Consider the following 16,896-nt stretch of genomic DNA (forward strand, 5'->3'; position numbering starts at 1 on the left):
GAAAGATATATGACATCAGCTTGTGAAACGGCCACTGTATTTTGGCAATTAAACGGTGCACATTAAATGATAAAATGATTTGTAATTATTCAAGCATGACTAAACTGTGATTTTAAACACTGCAATAACAGAGATGCAGGACCAGGGGCAGCCTGATTATAAACTAGGCGTACTATACTAAGATGTCTTCACTTTCAATTCAATTATTTTTTGAGTAATTGCATGCTTTCACAAAGAAAGGAAAACGCACCAATATTTTATGTAACCATCATGTGCTCGCTTGGTGAGCACTTGTTTATGGTATCTATGGCAGAAATTCTGCTAGAATGGAAATAAAAATGTAGGCTTGTAACTTATATTTAGACATGTATTTTTCAGCATTTTGTTCTAGATCATTTGATTATGTTATGTGAACAAATCATCCTTAACTATTATTTCTAAAGAACCCATATCTTCCTAGACAGTAATGTGAATATTTTTTTCATCATTCATAATGAATATTACATAAAACAAACCAATGAAGCAAAAGTAACATAGTGAAAAGACTTCCCACTATATCAAAAAGGAGATGGTTTGTTGGTTTTATTTACCAGATTTGCTTTCAATGCTAAATGTATTATTTTGATTAACGTGGGGCAATCAAAAATATTTTTTGATATTTTTAGATTAAATCAAGAACAGTTTTAAATATCATATGTATGTCCCTTTATTAAAAAACAGGATGGGTACATAATGTGGCTGAACCACATAAGGAAGAATTATTACATCTAACTCCCCAATTTACATTCTGTTATTTTGAAAAACAAACCTTCATGCAAAGATCTGAAAAACAAAACACGACACAAAAATAGCCCTAACAGACAGGATAAGGCATTACTACCTAAAGTCCAGCTTTAAGGATTGATCTATGTTATAAAGAAACCAGAGCTTCCTTAAAAAGCTTGCTATAGACACCCTACACTTAAACTTTATGACACAGAGCATAGCAATGCATAGTTCAGGATGAGATATTTTTAATTATAAAGGCAAGAAAGAAACCTTGAGGGAAAGAGGAAAACATACTTAAAGCTTTAAAGCTATGCAATATTTACAAGCTACTGTACATGGTACATAGCATCCCTGTTTCTCCATTTATATTGAATTCTGAGATAACACATTTTCTATAACAATATGTACACATGGGTATGATACAACATGATCATTTTCTTCTGTACCCTTTTTGCCTAACATAACTAAGCCTTTATTTTTCAAAAAAAGTTCTTTTAACATCACCGGTAGGACCTAAATCTTTGCAAGAGAGAAAGCTTCGATTGTGTGTCACTGTACAATAGGAAAGCAGTCAATACCAGGCAACGCAGGGCAGTGTGCTTTCATCAGACACTTTGAAAAGTAATGTTGCATACATGTCAATGCTGGACAAGAGTGTGTTACCGAGCGCGGCTGAGTGTTTTCCCCACAGGCAATACACTATTAGTGACTCTCCCCATTAATGGTGTTGGGTGGATGTACATTTATTGAAGTTTCTAATGGAAGGCTGAGGGACCTCTTTCCTCAGGCAAGGGGAGAAAGGCAGCCTATCACTTCATGTAATGGTAGCCCATGTGTGACAGGCCTGACCTATATTTCCCCCCTTTTCTTACTCCCAACTGCCTTGCTCTGCTCCAAGAAAGCATTTTGTGAGAAATATAAAGGAAACAAAACACTGTGCTTGCCTGTAACATAGTTTAATGCCCATTGACCCCCCTTTTCACATATTTTCTTTAATATATTTGCTTTTCTTTAATAACTGTTCTTCACACACACGTTCACATACACATATAAATTCTAAGTAGCCTTTAGACAAGTGCATTAAGAGACATATCGAGGAAATCTTGGAAATTTGCATAAATTGAGTCATGTTAACTAGGTTTGTTTACGCTTCAACTGAAGTGACCTTTTCAGATTCTGTTCAGGGATATTCCGGCTGTGTACAGTTTGACCATTCACTCACTATATAATACCGAGTATTAGGGGAAACAAAACAGACTGGTATTAAGCTGGCTGGTTGCAACTTTTCTTCTCATTAATATTCTCATAATTAATAATCATTTTTATAACAAACACGAAAATTTCTGTAAAAAAATGTGTAGTGATTGTTAAGATAGACAAAAGCTTATTAATATGATTTATGGGATCAATCTCATAAAGATGCACTGGAACTCAAGAGTTTCTGAAACACAAATATTTCATAGGATGAACAAAGTTTTGTCAAATTACCAGTGTGCAGGAAAATCAACATTCAAAGGTTTCAACTTATTAATTCAAGCTGAGGTTAACGCGGTAAAATATCAAGGAGATACAATCAGTGTGGTGATAGGACTGTACACACACAAATATTTAATGGAGGCTGCACACTGCACTTCAAAGCTCAATGTACTGCTTAGTAGAGACCTACCATGCCGCTGTAGGTCATAGTTTTTCTTTGTCTCCTCATTGCCAAGAATCTTCCATGCCTGGTCAACTTCGATGAACCTCTGAACACACTGCTCCACCTCTCCTGGTGGCACATCTGGACTCTGTTTATCTGGGTGATACTGCCAATCAGAGGGAGAAAGGAAAGTGAAAAAAAAACATAGCAGCATCCAATGCCTTAATAAACTTAGATTTATTTGCACTGAGGTGGGAATTGATGGGGACTACAGTTGGGGGTAGGGGGCATACAAGATACACAAAAAAGCCACCACCATTCAGACACAGGAGATTGCAAGCCAGGTTAATTAGACCACAGGAGTCACTGAGAATCTGCCAGTAAAAACCTGATGTCACAACCTGCACTGACAGCATTTTCTGGGTAATTTGCTGATGGACCTGCTCGTCTTCTGGACAATTTACCAAAAGAGGCTGAGTAAAGCAAACAAAAATAGATTGAGGCAATGCTATACAATATGTAAGAATAAAAAATCTTCAGGATAGACAGGCTTTCACAATCACATGGGAAAGAGAGAATAACAAAAAAGCTACAAAAAGTACAGGCTGAAAAATCATAAGCCTTTGGATTCCTGAGATGCCTACTTATTTATCTTTAAAGCCGTGCAATCTATTTTTTTCTCCTTTTACAAACACTAAATAAAAAAAGATAGTCATTTCATGATTAATATTAATTTGGAAGGACTATTTTCCTGTAACTATCAAAATAGCTTGAGGAAATTTCACATTTGCTCCCAGTTTGGCATTCCTGCTCAAATGTTTTTATAGTTGATAAAACCACTCAGTAATTTTTCCTGCAGGTTTTCAGATCCGGAGATTTACCCAGAGAATAGTGAGGGTTGCAGTTTTCACCATTGAATGATTTAGTATTGCCTGGGGGAGAGGGGGGAGACGGGGCGGGACAGAAAACAACTTAGATCCTTTCTAGCAACTATTCAGCCGGATGGTGATTATAATCTGGCACTGACTGGCAGGGCATTGCGTGTGTGTGTGTGTTTGTGTTTGTATGGTCGCTGTAGTTCAGAAGCTGAACCGTGTCCAAACTCAAGTAATGATGCATGGGTTGATACCGAACTACAATAACCAACAGTCCCTGGCAGGCCAATTACTGTCGAGCATAATTATATTTTTAATTTTAAGTAACAGGAAGACTAACTGAATTCAACTAATCATTTCAAGCAATTACTTTTAAAACTAATTAAAATTCAGAGTGCCTGTACTCAGATGTTATCTTTTTTGTTTCCACTTTGTAAACGGATGTACCAAAAAGAAAGAAAAAAATCAACTTTACTACAAGCCAAACACCAACATCATGCCTTGATTGAAAGAATCATTAGCAGGCTTTTGAAGCTGGAATCCGAAACAACATTCTGCATTGTGATTGGGGACTGTATTCGTTTGTTTAATGCCAGGTGCTCTTCTCATCCATTTTGAATTGTTTCTCAGCAATCAAAGCTCTGCAGTTTAAAAGGGCAGAGACAATAAAAAAGGAGTGGAAATGTACAAATACTCAAGTGCTCAAGAGAAAGACTTCATTTAATGGTCATCTATGAAAGAAGCAGACCAGGAAAAGGAAGATTAGGATAATGAGGAACATAATGCAGACACTTTTTCCATAATGCCTATGAGAAATCTCAGGGTTTAAAATCTTAAATTAATAATTAATTTAGAGGTTTAGTATGAATATAATAAAACAACAATATAAAGGAACCAATGTCAAAATTGTTAAAATTAATAAAAGTACTCAGCTATTGTGTAGGGAAGCCATTTTTGTGTTTGTGCCTGTTGTTTACTTTCTAATAAAGTATTATTATTGGTGTTAACAGAAAAAAAAACATCTTTTATTCTTTATTCACAATAAAGAATACCAATAATAAATAACTAATAGGTTACAAATGCTACCATGAATAATACCGTATCTTATTAAACACTTTACTAACTACTTCCATCTGTATGGATTGAAGTATTTCACAGTACACTCTGCAACAGATCACCTTGACCTATAACAATAGCAGGAAAGAAAGACCCCAAGGAAATGGTTATGCAGTTTTCTAAAATCTATCATGCAGCTTTCATGGTAAAATCCACAAAATCTAAAGCATTTAAACCTATTAGGACTGTTGAGCCTCTACTTTAAATCTTCTGTTCTACATCTTAATTAAAAACAACCCAAATGCAGCTACTTCTGTTACATTTAACATTGCTTTGATATGTGGGCATTGATTCAATTTACTTAAAAGGTTCCTTATATATACAATAAAGGGAAAGAAGATTATATTGATTACCAATATAGAGATTTAAATTTAAACCCTGCCCAATTCTCAAATGAATGGTAAAAAATGTTGAAAAATACTAAGAAAAGCAACTAGTCCACAACTCAAAGTCTATTAAGAAGATACTTTTAAGTACCTACAACTTTTATTTTGTAGTTTCTGTTTAAAATAACCTGTTTATTTAGATTGCTGACATGATATCAAAATGACACTATTTCAAGATTGTCATTCACAGCACTGTCTTTGGCAAATATTGCTGCTCTTGTAAGGCAGGTGTTAGTCATATCGAACAGAATTAAAACCATAATGGACAAAAAGCACAACAACTTGCCACATCATCTAATATATCTACAGGTGATCTACTTTCTGCATTTCCGTAGTATTTCATTCATCCATCATCACCAGCAATTCCATCCTATACAGAGATGCTTGAGCCAAAATCTAACCTCAAAGTCACAGGGTACGAGGCAGAACAACATCCTGGATGGGATTCAAGCCCACTGTAGGGACACTGTTACGTTCTGTTTTTTTTTTACTCCCCTCCTGTGCGTGGGTCCATTTTTGGAGGGGGGTGTGTCCCTAAATTGGGTCTCTCTCTGGATTGGTTGAAGAGAGCGGTCCGGTTTTAAAGAGAGTGTGTGGAAAAGAGGTGTTAGAGGAAGAAACGGCAAAAACGTGAGACGTATCGAATTTGTTTTCTTGGCTGTGGTGTAGGGTTGGGATTGTTGTGGTATCTGTGTTTTTTTAGTTTTCCGTTATAGCTTAGTTTAGATAGAGTAGACAGATATCTTACGGAAGACTTTGCTTTGGCTTTGCCACCCCTTTCTCGGGAGAGAGATTTAGAGGGTATTGGGTTGTAGAATAGTGTAGTGTTTATTTTGTTTGTTTGTGTATTTCTGGCTGTTATGTTAGTGGCTCATATGTTAGTCCCCATTCACCCCTAGACTGAGCCATAGTGGGGACGTAACAGACAGATCCAATTTAGAGAAACCGTTTTAATCTAAACACCATGTATTTGCAAGGTAAGAGGAAACTGAAGCACTGGGAAAAAACTCACAAGAATATGGGAGGAACATGAAAACTCCCTATCAAAAGCAGCCCAGAACTGACCACAAGACCTAAGACCTATGAAGCAGCAGTATTAACCACCACACAACTTTTAGAATTTAGAAATTACTATTAAACTGAAATGGATGATTTTCCTCCTAGCCTGAGTTCAGATATACACACATTTGTCTTCTTTCTTTGGAAAGTTTCTCAAGGTTTTTTCCCAATGTCAACTTTTCACAGAGTAGGAAGCATAACACTGGTCCATTAGCCATAAGGAATTCCCCACAATCACACTTGTGATATTCACATCTGATGCTATATGTTTTGCACTCATTTTTTTATATCACAGGTAAAAAGTTCAGTGCTTTATAGAATGCACTATTCCAATGTTGTTAAAAATAAGTAATATCCAAAAATCTCCTAATTTTTATTTACAACCTCTGAAGCAGTATCTGAGATTCAGTGCTTTCTATTCCACCACACAAACCAGACCTTCACTTATTAGATAAAAAATTTCTCTCATCCAGAAAATCCATAGCTACTGTTTGTTGCTAACAACACCTATGTCTTGCAGTCACCTCAGAGAATTGCAATTACTTCACCTAGAGGAATACAAGTTGCACTGTGTATGGCTGGAGCCAAGTTAATTTCAGTAGAAAATAATTTGTGTTGGGAACATTGAGCAGAAAAGGGACTTTTCTAACAGCTCATTTTACATGCCAAAAAGCCACAGGAATCCAATTAAAATCTAAACCCATTAGTAAGCTTGTGGAAATTAACAGCACATTTATTGTAATGGCATAGTATTAAAAATCAACCTTTGCTACAATAAAATTAATATTAATAAAATCTTTCTTCTATGCTTTTCTTAGTTGAAAAAAGCATTACAGGACTATAAAAAGTGTAAAGTTAGGGATAGGTACTTGAATTTATGAGTGAAACATATAATTCAGACTTGTGTGATATTGGCCAAATCGTGGGTGGTAGTACAGTATGTAGCATTTAGGGCTCTGAAATCTATACTGGAGGGCCTTGGGTTCAGATCCCATATGGGTACATTGATAAGAGTATCAGTCAAATGAATAACAATCATGAAGAAAGAGTTTGGACTTGAATAAAGTGCGCTTGGCAAAGAGAACCAGTCCCAAACCACGATACTCCCACCACAATGTTTGATGGTCACAATGAGGTTCTCCTGTTAAAAAGGAGTTTGGCTTTTGCCACACAAAACATTTCTCATTGTGGCCAAAACGTTTTGACTCTTCAGTCCATGACTGAAGAGACCATGACTCTTCTCAATTGATTGTCTTGTGTATCACCTAGGTGCGCTTTGGCAAACTTGAGATGGTGAACTGGTCTTTTTAGGGAGCAATGTTTTAATCCTGACACTCTTGCCATGAAACCCATTCCCACTCAGTCTTTTCATAATGGCTGAGGCATGATCACTGGCATTATTACAGATCTTCAGATGTTACTCAGGGGCTCCTTTTTGACTTCATGGATGACTGCTCTTGGGTAGAGTCACCATGGACTATTTGATTTTTTTCCATTTGTAGACTGTCAGTCTAACAGTAGATTTTAGAAACTGTTTATTGTAGCTCTCCAGACAGACGATCATCAACTAATTCGCCTGAGGTGCACAAAAATCTCTTTTAATCATGGCATACTGTTTCCACTAACCTGTTGTAAACCTATTGTTATCGCCAAACTCACAAGGTTTCTGATCATTATAAAGGACAGGACTGTTACCCAATTATTTAACCACCTGGCTCTGATTACCCCCTTACTAGTGCAAAGTAAACTAGGGGTTCACTTATTATTTTACATACACTGAAATACACTTCACTTTTTATTTTCTTCTACGTCATATACCACTGAGTATCACAAAATATAGAAATTGTTATAAATAAAAATACTTAAGAGAAGAATGATTTGAATTAAAAAAAGGGTAGTACGCTAGGAATTTGTTATTCTCCTAAATACATTGGGGTTCACAAAAAAATTCTCTCAGAACCCTATATAATTCTCTACAGTATACTGTATCTATATAATTAACAATAAAGATCACTTTATATCACCAGCTCATACAAAATGATTTCTCCTGAACATATCTAGTCAATTCCACAATTATCAGTATTTTACATGAAATTTATATTGAATTCAGAAATACATCATCATGCTTTTATAGATACAGGTAGATGCCAAAATTAACATTTCGCTTCATCTATTGGTCCTGAGAGACATGCAGGCTTCTTCCTTTTTTAAGATGCTTGTTACCTACCAAATGTAGAGCACACCTTGCTTTGAGGGCTACATGGTTCATCAGGTTCTAATTAGGTAGTATGTTCTGTCAACGCTTTCATGCCCTTCTCTTCATTAATTGATCATTCTGCCAAATTAATGACACTGCAGTGTCGGCCCAGAGATCCCCAAGCTGCCACACCTTCCAGCAGTAAGACAGAACAAACACACACTCAAAAGGTCGCAAGGTAACTGTACCTGTACAAGGGTTTATACATTAAAAACACCAAGTCTAAAGGTTAATTATATCTGCCAGGTTTTTGAGAGTATAATGATTATTCCCTTAGAGAGCTTCTTGCACTCAGGTTAACCTCACAGGCCTCACACCAAAAATAAATATTATCAAAAAATAACTGCATAATGCTAATTACCTACCTAGCTGATCAAATTTGTTTTTGACTTACATAGAAGAAAATGAGATCACAGAGTAGATTCATGTTTTCTGGCAGCACAATAAATAATTAGTCAACATGTGTGGTAAACTGTTGACCACAACAGTTAATCTAAAACTCATGATTGCAGACTAGTCATTTCTTGGCTGTGTTCGTGATCCAAATACAAGTGCTGAAAACCTACTGTCCCCACTCGAACAGTCTTAAATAACATAATATACATTCTTAAAATAATGTGAAAAGGGGTGTTATAGCAACCAAAACAAAATAGCTGAGCCAGCTTGTGTAGGATTGATTCAAAAGATGCAAAACAACAAAATACGTTTGGATAAAAATAGATTCATCTTATTATAAAAAATATAGTTTTTCAGCGAAACAGGAAATAGATCACCTTTGTACCAAGGTGTTAGTTGTCCTTTTAAATTACACTATAGAAAAACACATTTATAAATGGCAAAATATTGACAATACACTTTTTCAAAAATGTAATGCATTTCTTTAAATTACTTTTTTCATTAGTGGACCTTTCTTCATGTAATATGTCCAGTTTTTTATGTATGATAACAGAATGTGCATGGACCTTAATCTAATAAGCGATCTTAGATGCTTCACCTGATTGCTGGGACAGCTTCAAGCATCAGCTGCTGGGGTGGTTTAAGGAGCTGGCCTGGGGAGAGTTCAGTAGGTTGAAATGTTAGTTTCAGATCTGTGCTCAGTTGTACTCAGCTCAGTAGCAAGCGTCCGTTATAAGGAATGCGTGTACAGAAAAAAGCCATTATACACAGATCAGAGAGTTATAATAGATGTTGCAACTCAGTGAAGACTCAGAGGAAGAACAGAGTAAGCTAGACAGCAGGAGTCAGGAAAGAGTATTGGCTGTTGATACAGTATATCACCACACATCTAAAGATTTCAAAGTGCAAGTCCTCCCTCAAAATGTTTTAATTGAATAACATTTAAGAATTCCTCCAGAACTCTCCCCTGCTTATTCATTAGAAATCACATGTAGTCCTTACAAATTATAAAGTCATGTAATACAACTGCAGTGTTGGAACTGCTATCTTCAGGAGGGCCAGTAAGTGAAATAAAGGCATGAGGGTGTTAATTTGATGTAAACAGCACTGGCATGAACTGCTGCTCGCTGAAACAGAAACGTCGTCTTTAAATTAAGAACAACGACGGATGCGGTGGTGTGCAGCGAGTGAGTGTTGCTCATGCTTTTGTCTAACTGGACGGAAAATAACATTAAGGACGTCTGCTTGAAGTTTAAATGACAGCTGTACTTGAAAACTCTCCTGCCTCTTGAAAATGAACACTCTGAGATCACTTATTGTAATTTATTGTGGACATATGAATTAAAATTGATCCTGTTTAAATTCTGTGATAAAGGCTACTAAATTTTTAAACAATCTTAACTTCATGTTATAAGTTATATAGGTATATGTACATACTGTATTTTCATACTTTACTTTTGTTACAGGACTGTTCACTGTAACAAGACGTTCAGTCTTTAAGATATGTTCACAGTCTTTAGCCATGCTAAATAGAAACAGTCACAGTCACTATAAAAGCACAGAGTCAAAATACTCCAAAAAGAGCTTTTGTAGCCAAAATGCTCAGTAAACTGCCCCCTTTTTACTTGAGTTTAAGATTTCAGCACTTCAGCCATTTTCAGCCATCTAATAGTCACCAGGGAGTAAGCTCTATAGGGCAATTGAGAGTAGCCAATCAATCCTCTCCTGTGTGTCCTTAAGAGGTGGGAGAAAACTGGAGTGTCTGCCAATATAAGCACAGGGATAACGTGTTGTTATCCCTCCACACAGCCTGCCAGCCAGGGTGAATCGAACCCAGCATCCTGGAGTTGTGAGGCAGCAGTGCTAACCACCATGCCAAAAGGCCACTAGGGCAAGGTACAAGGAGTGCATAGCAGTCTAAAGAGCCAAGGAACTTTTATAATCTTTTTTTACTTTCGTTGTCTATCATCTGAGGACCAAACTTCACAAACCTTTGCAGAATATTGTGTGTGTAAACTAATTTTCTATTGGAATTAGAAAATTATAATTTGTTCATATTATATTCAGCCACTTTTTTGCAGAATTGTGAAAGATTCAGTTCTGTTCTGCTGGTTCTTACCAAATGCATGTACTGTAAGGCTCCACAGCCGAAACGTTGTTTCTTTTCTTCTCCTTTCAGCGTGGAATAAACCTTTACTTGTTCCTGTATGTATAATATTCAGACACACACTTTTCCCCATAGCTGCCTCTCACCTGCAGGGTTTATATGTGTAACATGCTCATTGATCTTATTGTCAGAGTACAGACACTATCTGCTCACAGGTGTGAAGTGTTCAGCTAGGTACTTTAGCCTTGAAAATACCTTTTGTCTCCCAGTGATAACAATTCAGGCTGTCATACAAGGTTCTCTTTGATTTCAAAAATGTTCTACAGTGTAGCTAGCTTTTGTGCAGTGAAAGGAAAAATTGTAATTGATACTATTCCATTGATACTCCTGTCATGAATCACAGTAATACATTAATATGGAGGTGGCCAATGACAGGGAAATTTAATCCAATCCCTGTTTTAATGTGTATGAGCTCCATCAGATGTCGACCGTGGTATTTAACAGTAAGGTTTTAGGTGTTCTGCGATTTCTCAGTGCCTTTAACATTTGTCAGACTAAAGTCCAGCCTTGAACTGCATGTTCCTTCTTTTTTTTTGTTCCTTCCTTCTTTTTTTGTCAAAAAATGTCGTACTGCCAAAGACGTCTAGTTACTAAATGCAGAACTTAGCTGGAAACACATTTGCACTGTTATCTTTTTTTCTTCTCCACTCATCATCACCAACAGTTCTTGTGAACACTTACCACTCCAGCACTTAGGAATACCATTAAAGAAAACCCAGACACCTCCATGAAAGGTGTCAAATTTGTATGATGGCCATTTAAAACAGAATGTCACTGGTGCTGTCTCTGAGGCACAAGAGTAGCTGCAATTATGAATTATTATTGCTACTATTGAGTGTTCATTATTAAATAATTGTATTTACAACTATCACTTTTTCAGGTAGGAATAATACATTAAAAACAAGCTACATAAATGAGTGATATAATTTAACATACACAGGAAAGGCATAAGACTTTTTAAAAAAAACTGTCATTTTTTGGTTGGCTTCCTCGTGTTGCCACTTCATTTGAGTAAGGGAAAAAATAAATATTTTAGACCATGTACAATAGACACTGCTTTACAGAATTGACTCCCTCTTCCCATCCAGCCAAGATATTTGTCACATATACATCGCTAAATAAAAAGCTTGAATTTAATAGTGCCTTCTTCCATTCTGAGTTACGGGTTTTAATTGCCCTCTCTTGCACGCATTGTAAAATATTCATTTACTTGAGCTAATGGAGCTAGGAAAGGCACAAATACAATGAAGAGGGCTGGCAATGGGAAACACTTGGAGGGACGGCTATACATCATTTTCCTTCCACAATGTAAATTGCAATCATTTTTTACTCAGCTTGTATCGATGCTCTCTGTAAAAAGCCAAGCATCAAGGGCAGAGCAAAGGCCAATAACATCACGCTACTGCCACCTAATGTTTAAGGAATGACTAATTTAAAGCATTATTAGGGGAAAAAAACCCAGCTGCATTGTGCTTAAGATTTGCCTCAAGCCATTTCTATTTATTTAAGTGAATTAGTGGATTATTGTATTCCAAAGAGGCGGCTTGACAGTTCTACTGTAGTCCTATTCTTAATGTTGCCAATGCACTAGAACTGCTGTCCTAACAAGTAATGTTTTTATAACACCACACCATTAAGGTTACAGAGTCACTGTGAAATAGCAGTAGTCTTCTTTTTCCAATGTGAAGAATATAATCCTTCAGAAAAAGGGAAATGCCTAAATGAAATTATGTACTGTATACTTGTTTAAGCAAATGCAAGTAAATCAAGCACACTTAAAGAAATCTTGCTGTGCACCCATACAGTAATTTCACACTGATACTCAAGATACAGTAATAGGTCTTTTAAAATGGCAAAGACTGCAGAATATGAATAAAAGCATAAGCAAAGTGTCCTCTTACAGACTAATTATAAGGAGGAGCTTCCATACATAGAAAATGAAGAACACTTGTTTGAAATAAAACAAGAATCATATCTATATCTCAACTACAGTATTTAAAACTTCTGGCCATAACTGATACTTCATCAGAATAATATGAGTTTATTTCATATTAAATTTGCATATTTGCACCTTTTTAGTTTGAAATTCGTTTACTGTGGTGAGTTACTGTAATTAAAATGGATCTGCAAATGGAGGATTATACAAATCTGCTTAAACTGCACTTTTCCTCTCAAAGATTAAATAATCCAAATAATAACATCATTAAGTATGAATTTGAGGGCAGGCTTCAGGTATCAACATAAGATTTTAACAAATGCAATAACTTTATGTATTTTTCTTATTTAAAAGTTTAAGCTATATAGCAGACTATATCTTTGGAAAAAATTTTAAACTGCCTCTATGATTTATATCTGTAATCCGTTTAACAGTAACATTAAAAATAGTAAAACTAGCGACTGCATTTTGTTAAAAAGCCAAATGCAGTATCTTAGATTTAAAAGGACTGTACAATCTGTTACTCTCCTGAGGCTATACATTATATATAAACTGTTTTAAGTAAGTACTTTAGCTATAAAACCAACTAAGCTTAAACTCTTATATAAAGGTCTCTAACAATTAGCTCCAAACAAAAGTAAATTTCCAGATTGATTGAAGCATCATCAGTCTTGGAGTTTATGGTGCTTTCACCACCAATTGTGTACTATTAAGTGTACTAAAACATATTTGATTTCATATAGCCATGCATAGCCAATATTCACACAAATAACATTATAGCAGAATTTGTTATCTGAAGTCAATGAGCTGTGGATAAAGTGAGAAAGTAAAAAAGGTGACCTGCTATAGGATGCCTCAAAAGAACTAATTTTTGATTAGGAACAGTAAATGTGTCTGTCCTCCTTGGAGCCTTACAGAAAATAATGAATGCACTGTCACAGATCTTACTTTATCCTTCATTTAAAAAAATAATAAGACTTTGCATCCCAGTTCACAGAAAGATCTCCATGGGCATTAGAGCTGAACTGCATTTCCATTAGCAGGTATTAATAACCCCGGCCTAATGTTCTTCATAATGTATTTGATGTAAGTAAGCATAAGGATGTAGGGCAATAGCTATTCTTGTTTGGAAAGATAACCTGTTTATTCTTGAACCAGAGCATAAGGGAGATTAGTAATTGCAGTGCTGTGTTTTCATTTAAGACTTAAGAAAGGCAGCTAAATCCTTTCACATTGGTGAATGACAATTCTCTGGAATGGAATCCTTGCTGGCAGAGGCATGAATCAGGTATAGTATATAGCCAGTAGGGCTCTATACACATGTTCACCCCATAAAAGCACTTTGAGCCTACTGTACCCTTTGGCACAGAGTCTTATTTGGTCAGAGAAAAAACTGCAACTTCAGCCCAGTCTAGCCAGATTCCTCAAGGTGGATTTCCGTATCCTACACTAATGGCCATCGGTCCAAAGAACGGTCCTCCAGCTCTCTATGCCCACTAAATGGAAGGACAGAAATAGAATCAGGGCGTCTAAACTCTAATATGATCTGAACCCATCCACTCAAATAATTTAACAGATGAAGGGCAAGTGTGAGCTTTTTTGATCAGTCCCTGACCACTGCAGTATTTCCACTTCCTGAGATTCCACAAGACTCACTTATTAAGAAAGGACTACAACTGGTTACTGATCCCATCCATGCAATATAAAAGTGGACTGACACATTGTATGGGCACAAGGCAGCACCACGAAGTATTATTATAAGTATTACTTATCAGATTTTAAGAGTCTATTAAACACACAAGAAAGTAACCTAAGATGTTACAATATTATATTTCATATTTCTTTGGTGATAAAAGATCAAGTGTAATGTTTTTATTTGATAAGACCATGACTCTCATCCCCCCAGGACACTGTGGATTCCAAGTGTTGCTGAATAGTCCCCCTACTATACTGTATTCATAAATATAAGGTATGTCCTCATTAGAAACAAAACATCTAGTTAATTATACTTACCAAGAGTGCCAGTTTCTGGTACTTCTGTTTCAGCTCTTGCAAGCTATCTGATGGACTGGCTTCAAGTACTGCATACCAGTCTTTCTGCAGAGCACCTTCATCTGTCATATCGGTCAAAATACAAATCTGTCATGTTTAGCACATCCTCTGTCAGTAAACCTGTTTAAAAGAAGCAGAATTACGTTATAATTTTTTTTTATGGGCTTCAAAATATGTTTTCTTTTATTGGTTCCTGGCAATCCTGGGTTGTGGGATTTACAACAGAAATAACAATACATTATTTCGTCTTTGTATTTATAAACTCCAAGGTGAATGTTGAAAACAGAAACCCCATTCTTGTAAATACCATCGAAAAGATCATCAGAAATGAGATTACCTCGACGAATGCATTGCACTGTAGGTGGTGAACGACTAGCTAATCTAGAAATGTTTTTTCATAAGTGAAATTGTGAACTTCTTGCTACAAATGGAAACTACGACAATCATTTCCCTAGAGAGGTACTGTACGTCTCATTCAAAATCTGCCACACAAATACGCCTTGGAAGCGGCATTAATACAGTATGTGATTTTAGCAAATGCACCATATTTTGTGGGTAGATTCGATATTTTATTCTTGTCGACTGGCTCACTAAAAAAGAGCTGCAACGCTAGGTAAAAAGTGCGAAAACAAACATTACGTACCCTTTAAATTAAACATTAAAACCTTGTAACTACGAAATACTGTTCATTTTTTTAGGTGTTATTTTGAAACATGAAAGCTATCCCCATTCTTTATTACAACGTTTCCGCAGTTTGTTTTCCAAATTTTCACTTACATTCCCGTCTCAGACCACATGAAATGTTTGCTTCCGTTATTAACTTCCCCGGGAAACTAGGGTTAAGAACATGTTTTTGATGAACATGAACATATTTCTTTTAAATTGTATAACATTTTACAGATAGCATAAAAGTGACAAGCATATATGATTAAGCAATCATACGGGGTAATTTTAAACAGAACCATTAAGCATTTATTATTTCTCATATACTAAACCTTTTTTTTATATTAAGGACCACGCTCTAGAAAATTAAATAAATGCACAATTAAAAATACAAGTTTTTTGTTAATGAATTATTACATTTTAAAAAAAGTAAAGACGTGTATTTTGATAAAGATTACAATTTTAAAAAGTTTTGTGTGAATTATAAGAAGGTATTTTATGAAAGCTATTTTCCAACCGGACTTAATAGCATGAGACACAACGGGGAAGTTGCAGTAACAGTGACGCCATCGCCATGGAAACAGCTGCACAACATATTTAAGTCTCTGTACAAATGTAATGTTAAAGAGTCTAATTAAAGAAGGTAAGATCTTTCTTGTGATTAATTTATTTTTCTTATTCTGCATTTTTAAAATATGGAATGCTTATATATGAAATATTTTGTGCTAAATGAAAATATCGTAATCTAAATCTCTAAAATGAATAATTCCTTTGAATTATTGCTAGAATTAGCATGTGAGCCTAGAACTGTACTGTAGAGGACTACACTTTTTCCAGAAAGTGAAAGGACAAAGATGAAATTTTTGTAACCATGATTTTGGTTAGACAAGCAATTCATCCTTTTAATATGCTTTGATAATACCTCGATTTGCAAATATTTTACCAAAGAATTAATTATATATTGAGTTTTAATAATCAATTTTCATTATTCTCTGATTTCTGAGTAATAACTTACTTTTTCCCCCCTTTGTTACCAGTAACCAGCAATAGACTATAAATGATCATCAATGTCACCTTCTATGGCAATGAATTATGTACTGTAACAGTATGTGTGAGTAAATGTATAAAAATGTATATAAAAGTAGATATCATACACACATTTAAGCAGAATACAAAAATGGAGCGTTAATAAAATGTAACTGTAAAATCACAGGATAAGAATGTAAACTATAATAACAATATTTTTATATTTAATGGCGAGAGAAGGATTAACCTATATACGACTGTGAACTGTGTGTAGATTGAAAAATACAGAAAGTTTAAAAAGACATTTTTTATTCTGTGATCGAGCTTAGTCGTTCCAGGATGTAACCCTTCAATATTAAACATTTTATTCTGAGAATGAACTAAAACCAGAACAGTCAAGCTGAAATGTCAAAACATTATTTTTAACTATTTCTCTTTCTCAAAATAGAGTATGTTAAAGGTAGAAACTGGTGTAGTGTTACATTACTTTTTTCTTACAGCTGGTCTCATCACAACATGTTTTTACCTATTGCAGTTGGAATTAAAGTTAATTGTC

The 16,896-nt window shown here is 35.4% G+C and overlaps 1 protein-coding gene across 2 annotated transcripts in view; it reads right to left on the reverse strand.

Annotated features, from left to right (window-relative positions):
- Window positions 1-15,483, reverse strand: part of dnajc24 (DnaJ heat shock protein family (Hsp40) member C24) — a 23,941-nt gene extending 8,458 nt beyond the window's left edge. The window contains exons 1-3 of one of the 2 annotated variants that reach the window (XM_088934921.1): window positions 15,429-15,483; window positions 14,613-14,771; window positions 2,435-2,573 (exon numbers count right to left, since the gene is read on the reverse strand). In XM_088934921.1, coding sequence (XP_088791047.1) covers window positions 2,435-2,573; window positions 14,613-14,720 — 247 coding nt within the window. In that variant the 5' untranslated portion in view covers window positions 14,721-14,771; window positions 15,429-15,483. Of the gene's footprint in view, window positions 1-2,434; window positions 2,574-14,612; window positions 14,772-15,294 lie in introns of both variants that reach the window. The other variant, XM_088934922.1, reaches the window with a different exon arrangement.
- Window positions 15,484-16,896: the final 1,413 nt, after the last annotated feature.

This window comes from Atractosteus spatula, chromosome 16 (assembly GCF_055471065.1).
Source record: "Atractosteus spatula isolate fAtrSpa1 chromosome 16, fAtrSpa1.hap1, whole genome shotgun sequence".
Lineage (NCBI taxonomy): Eukaryota > Metazoa > Chordata > Actinopteri > Semionotiformes > Lepisosteidae > Atractosteus > Atractosteus spatula.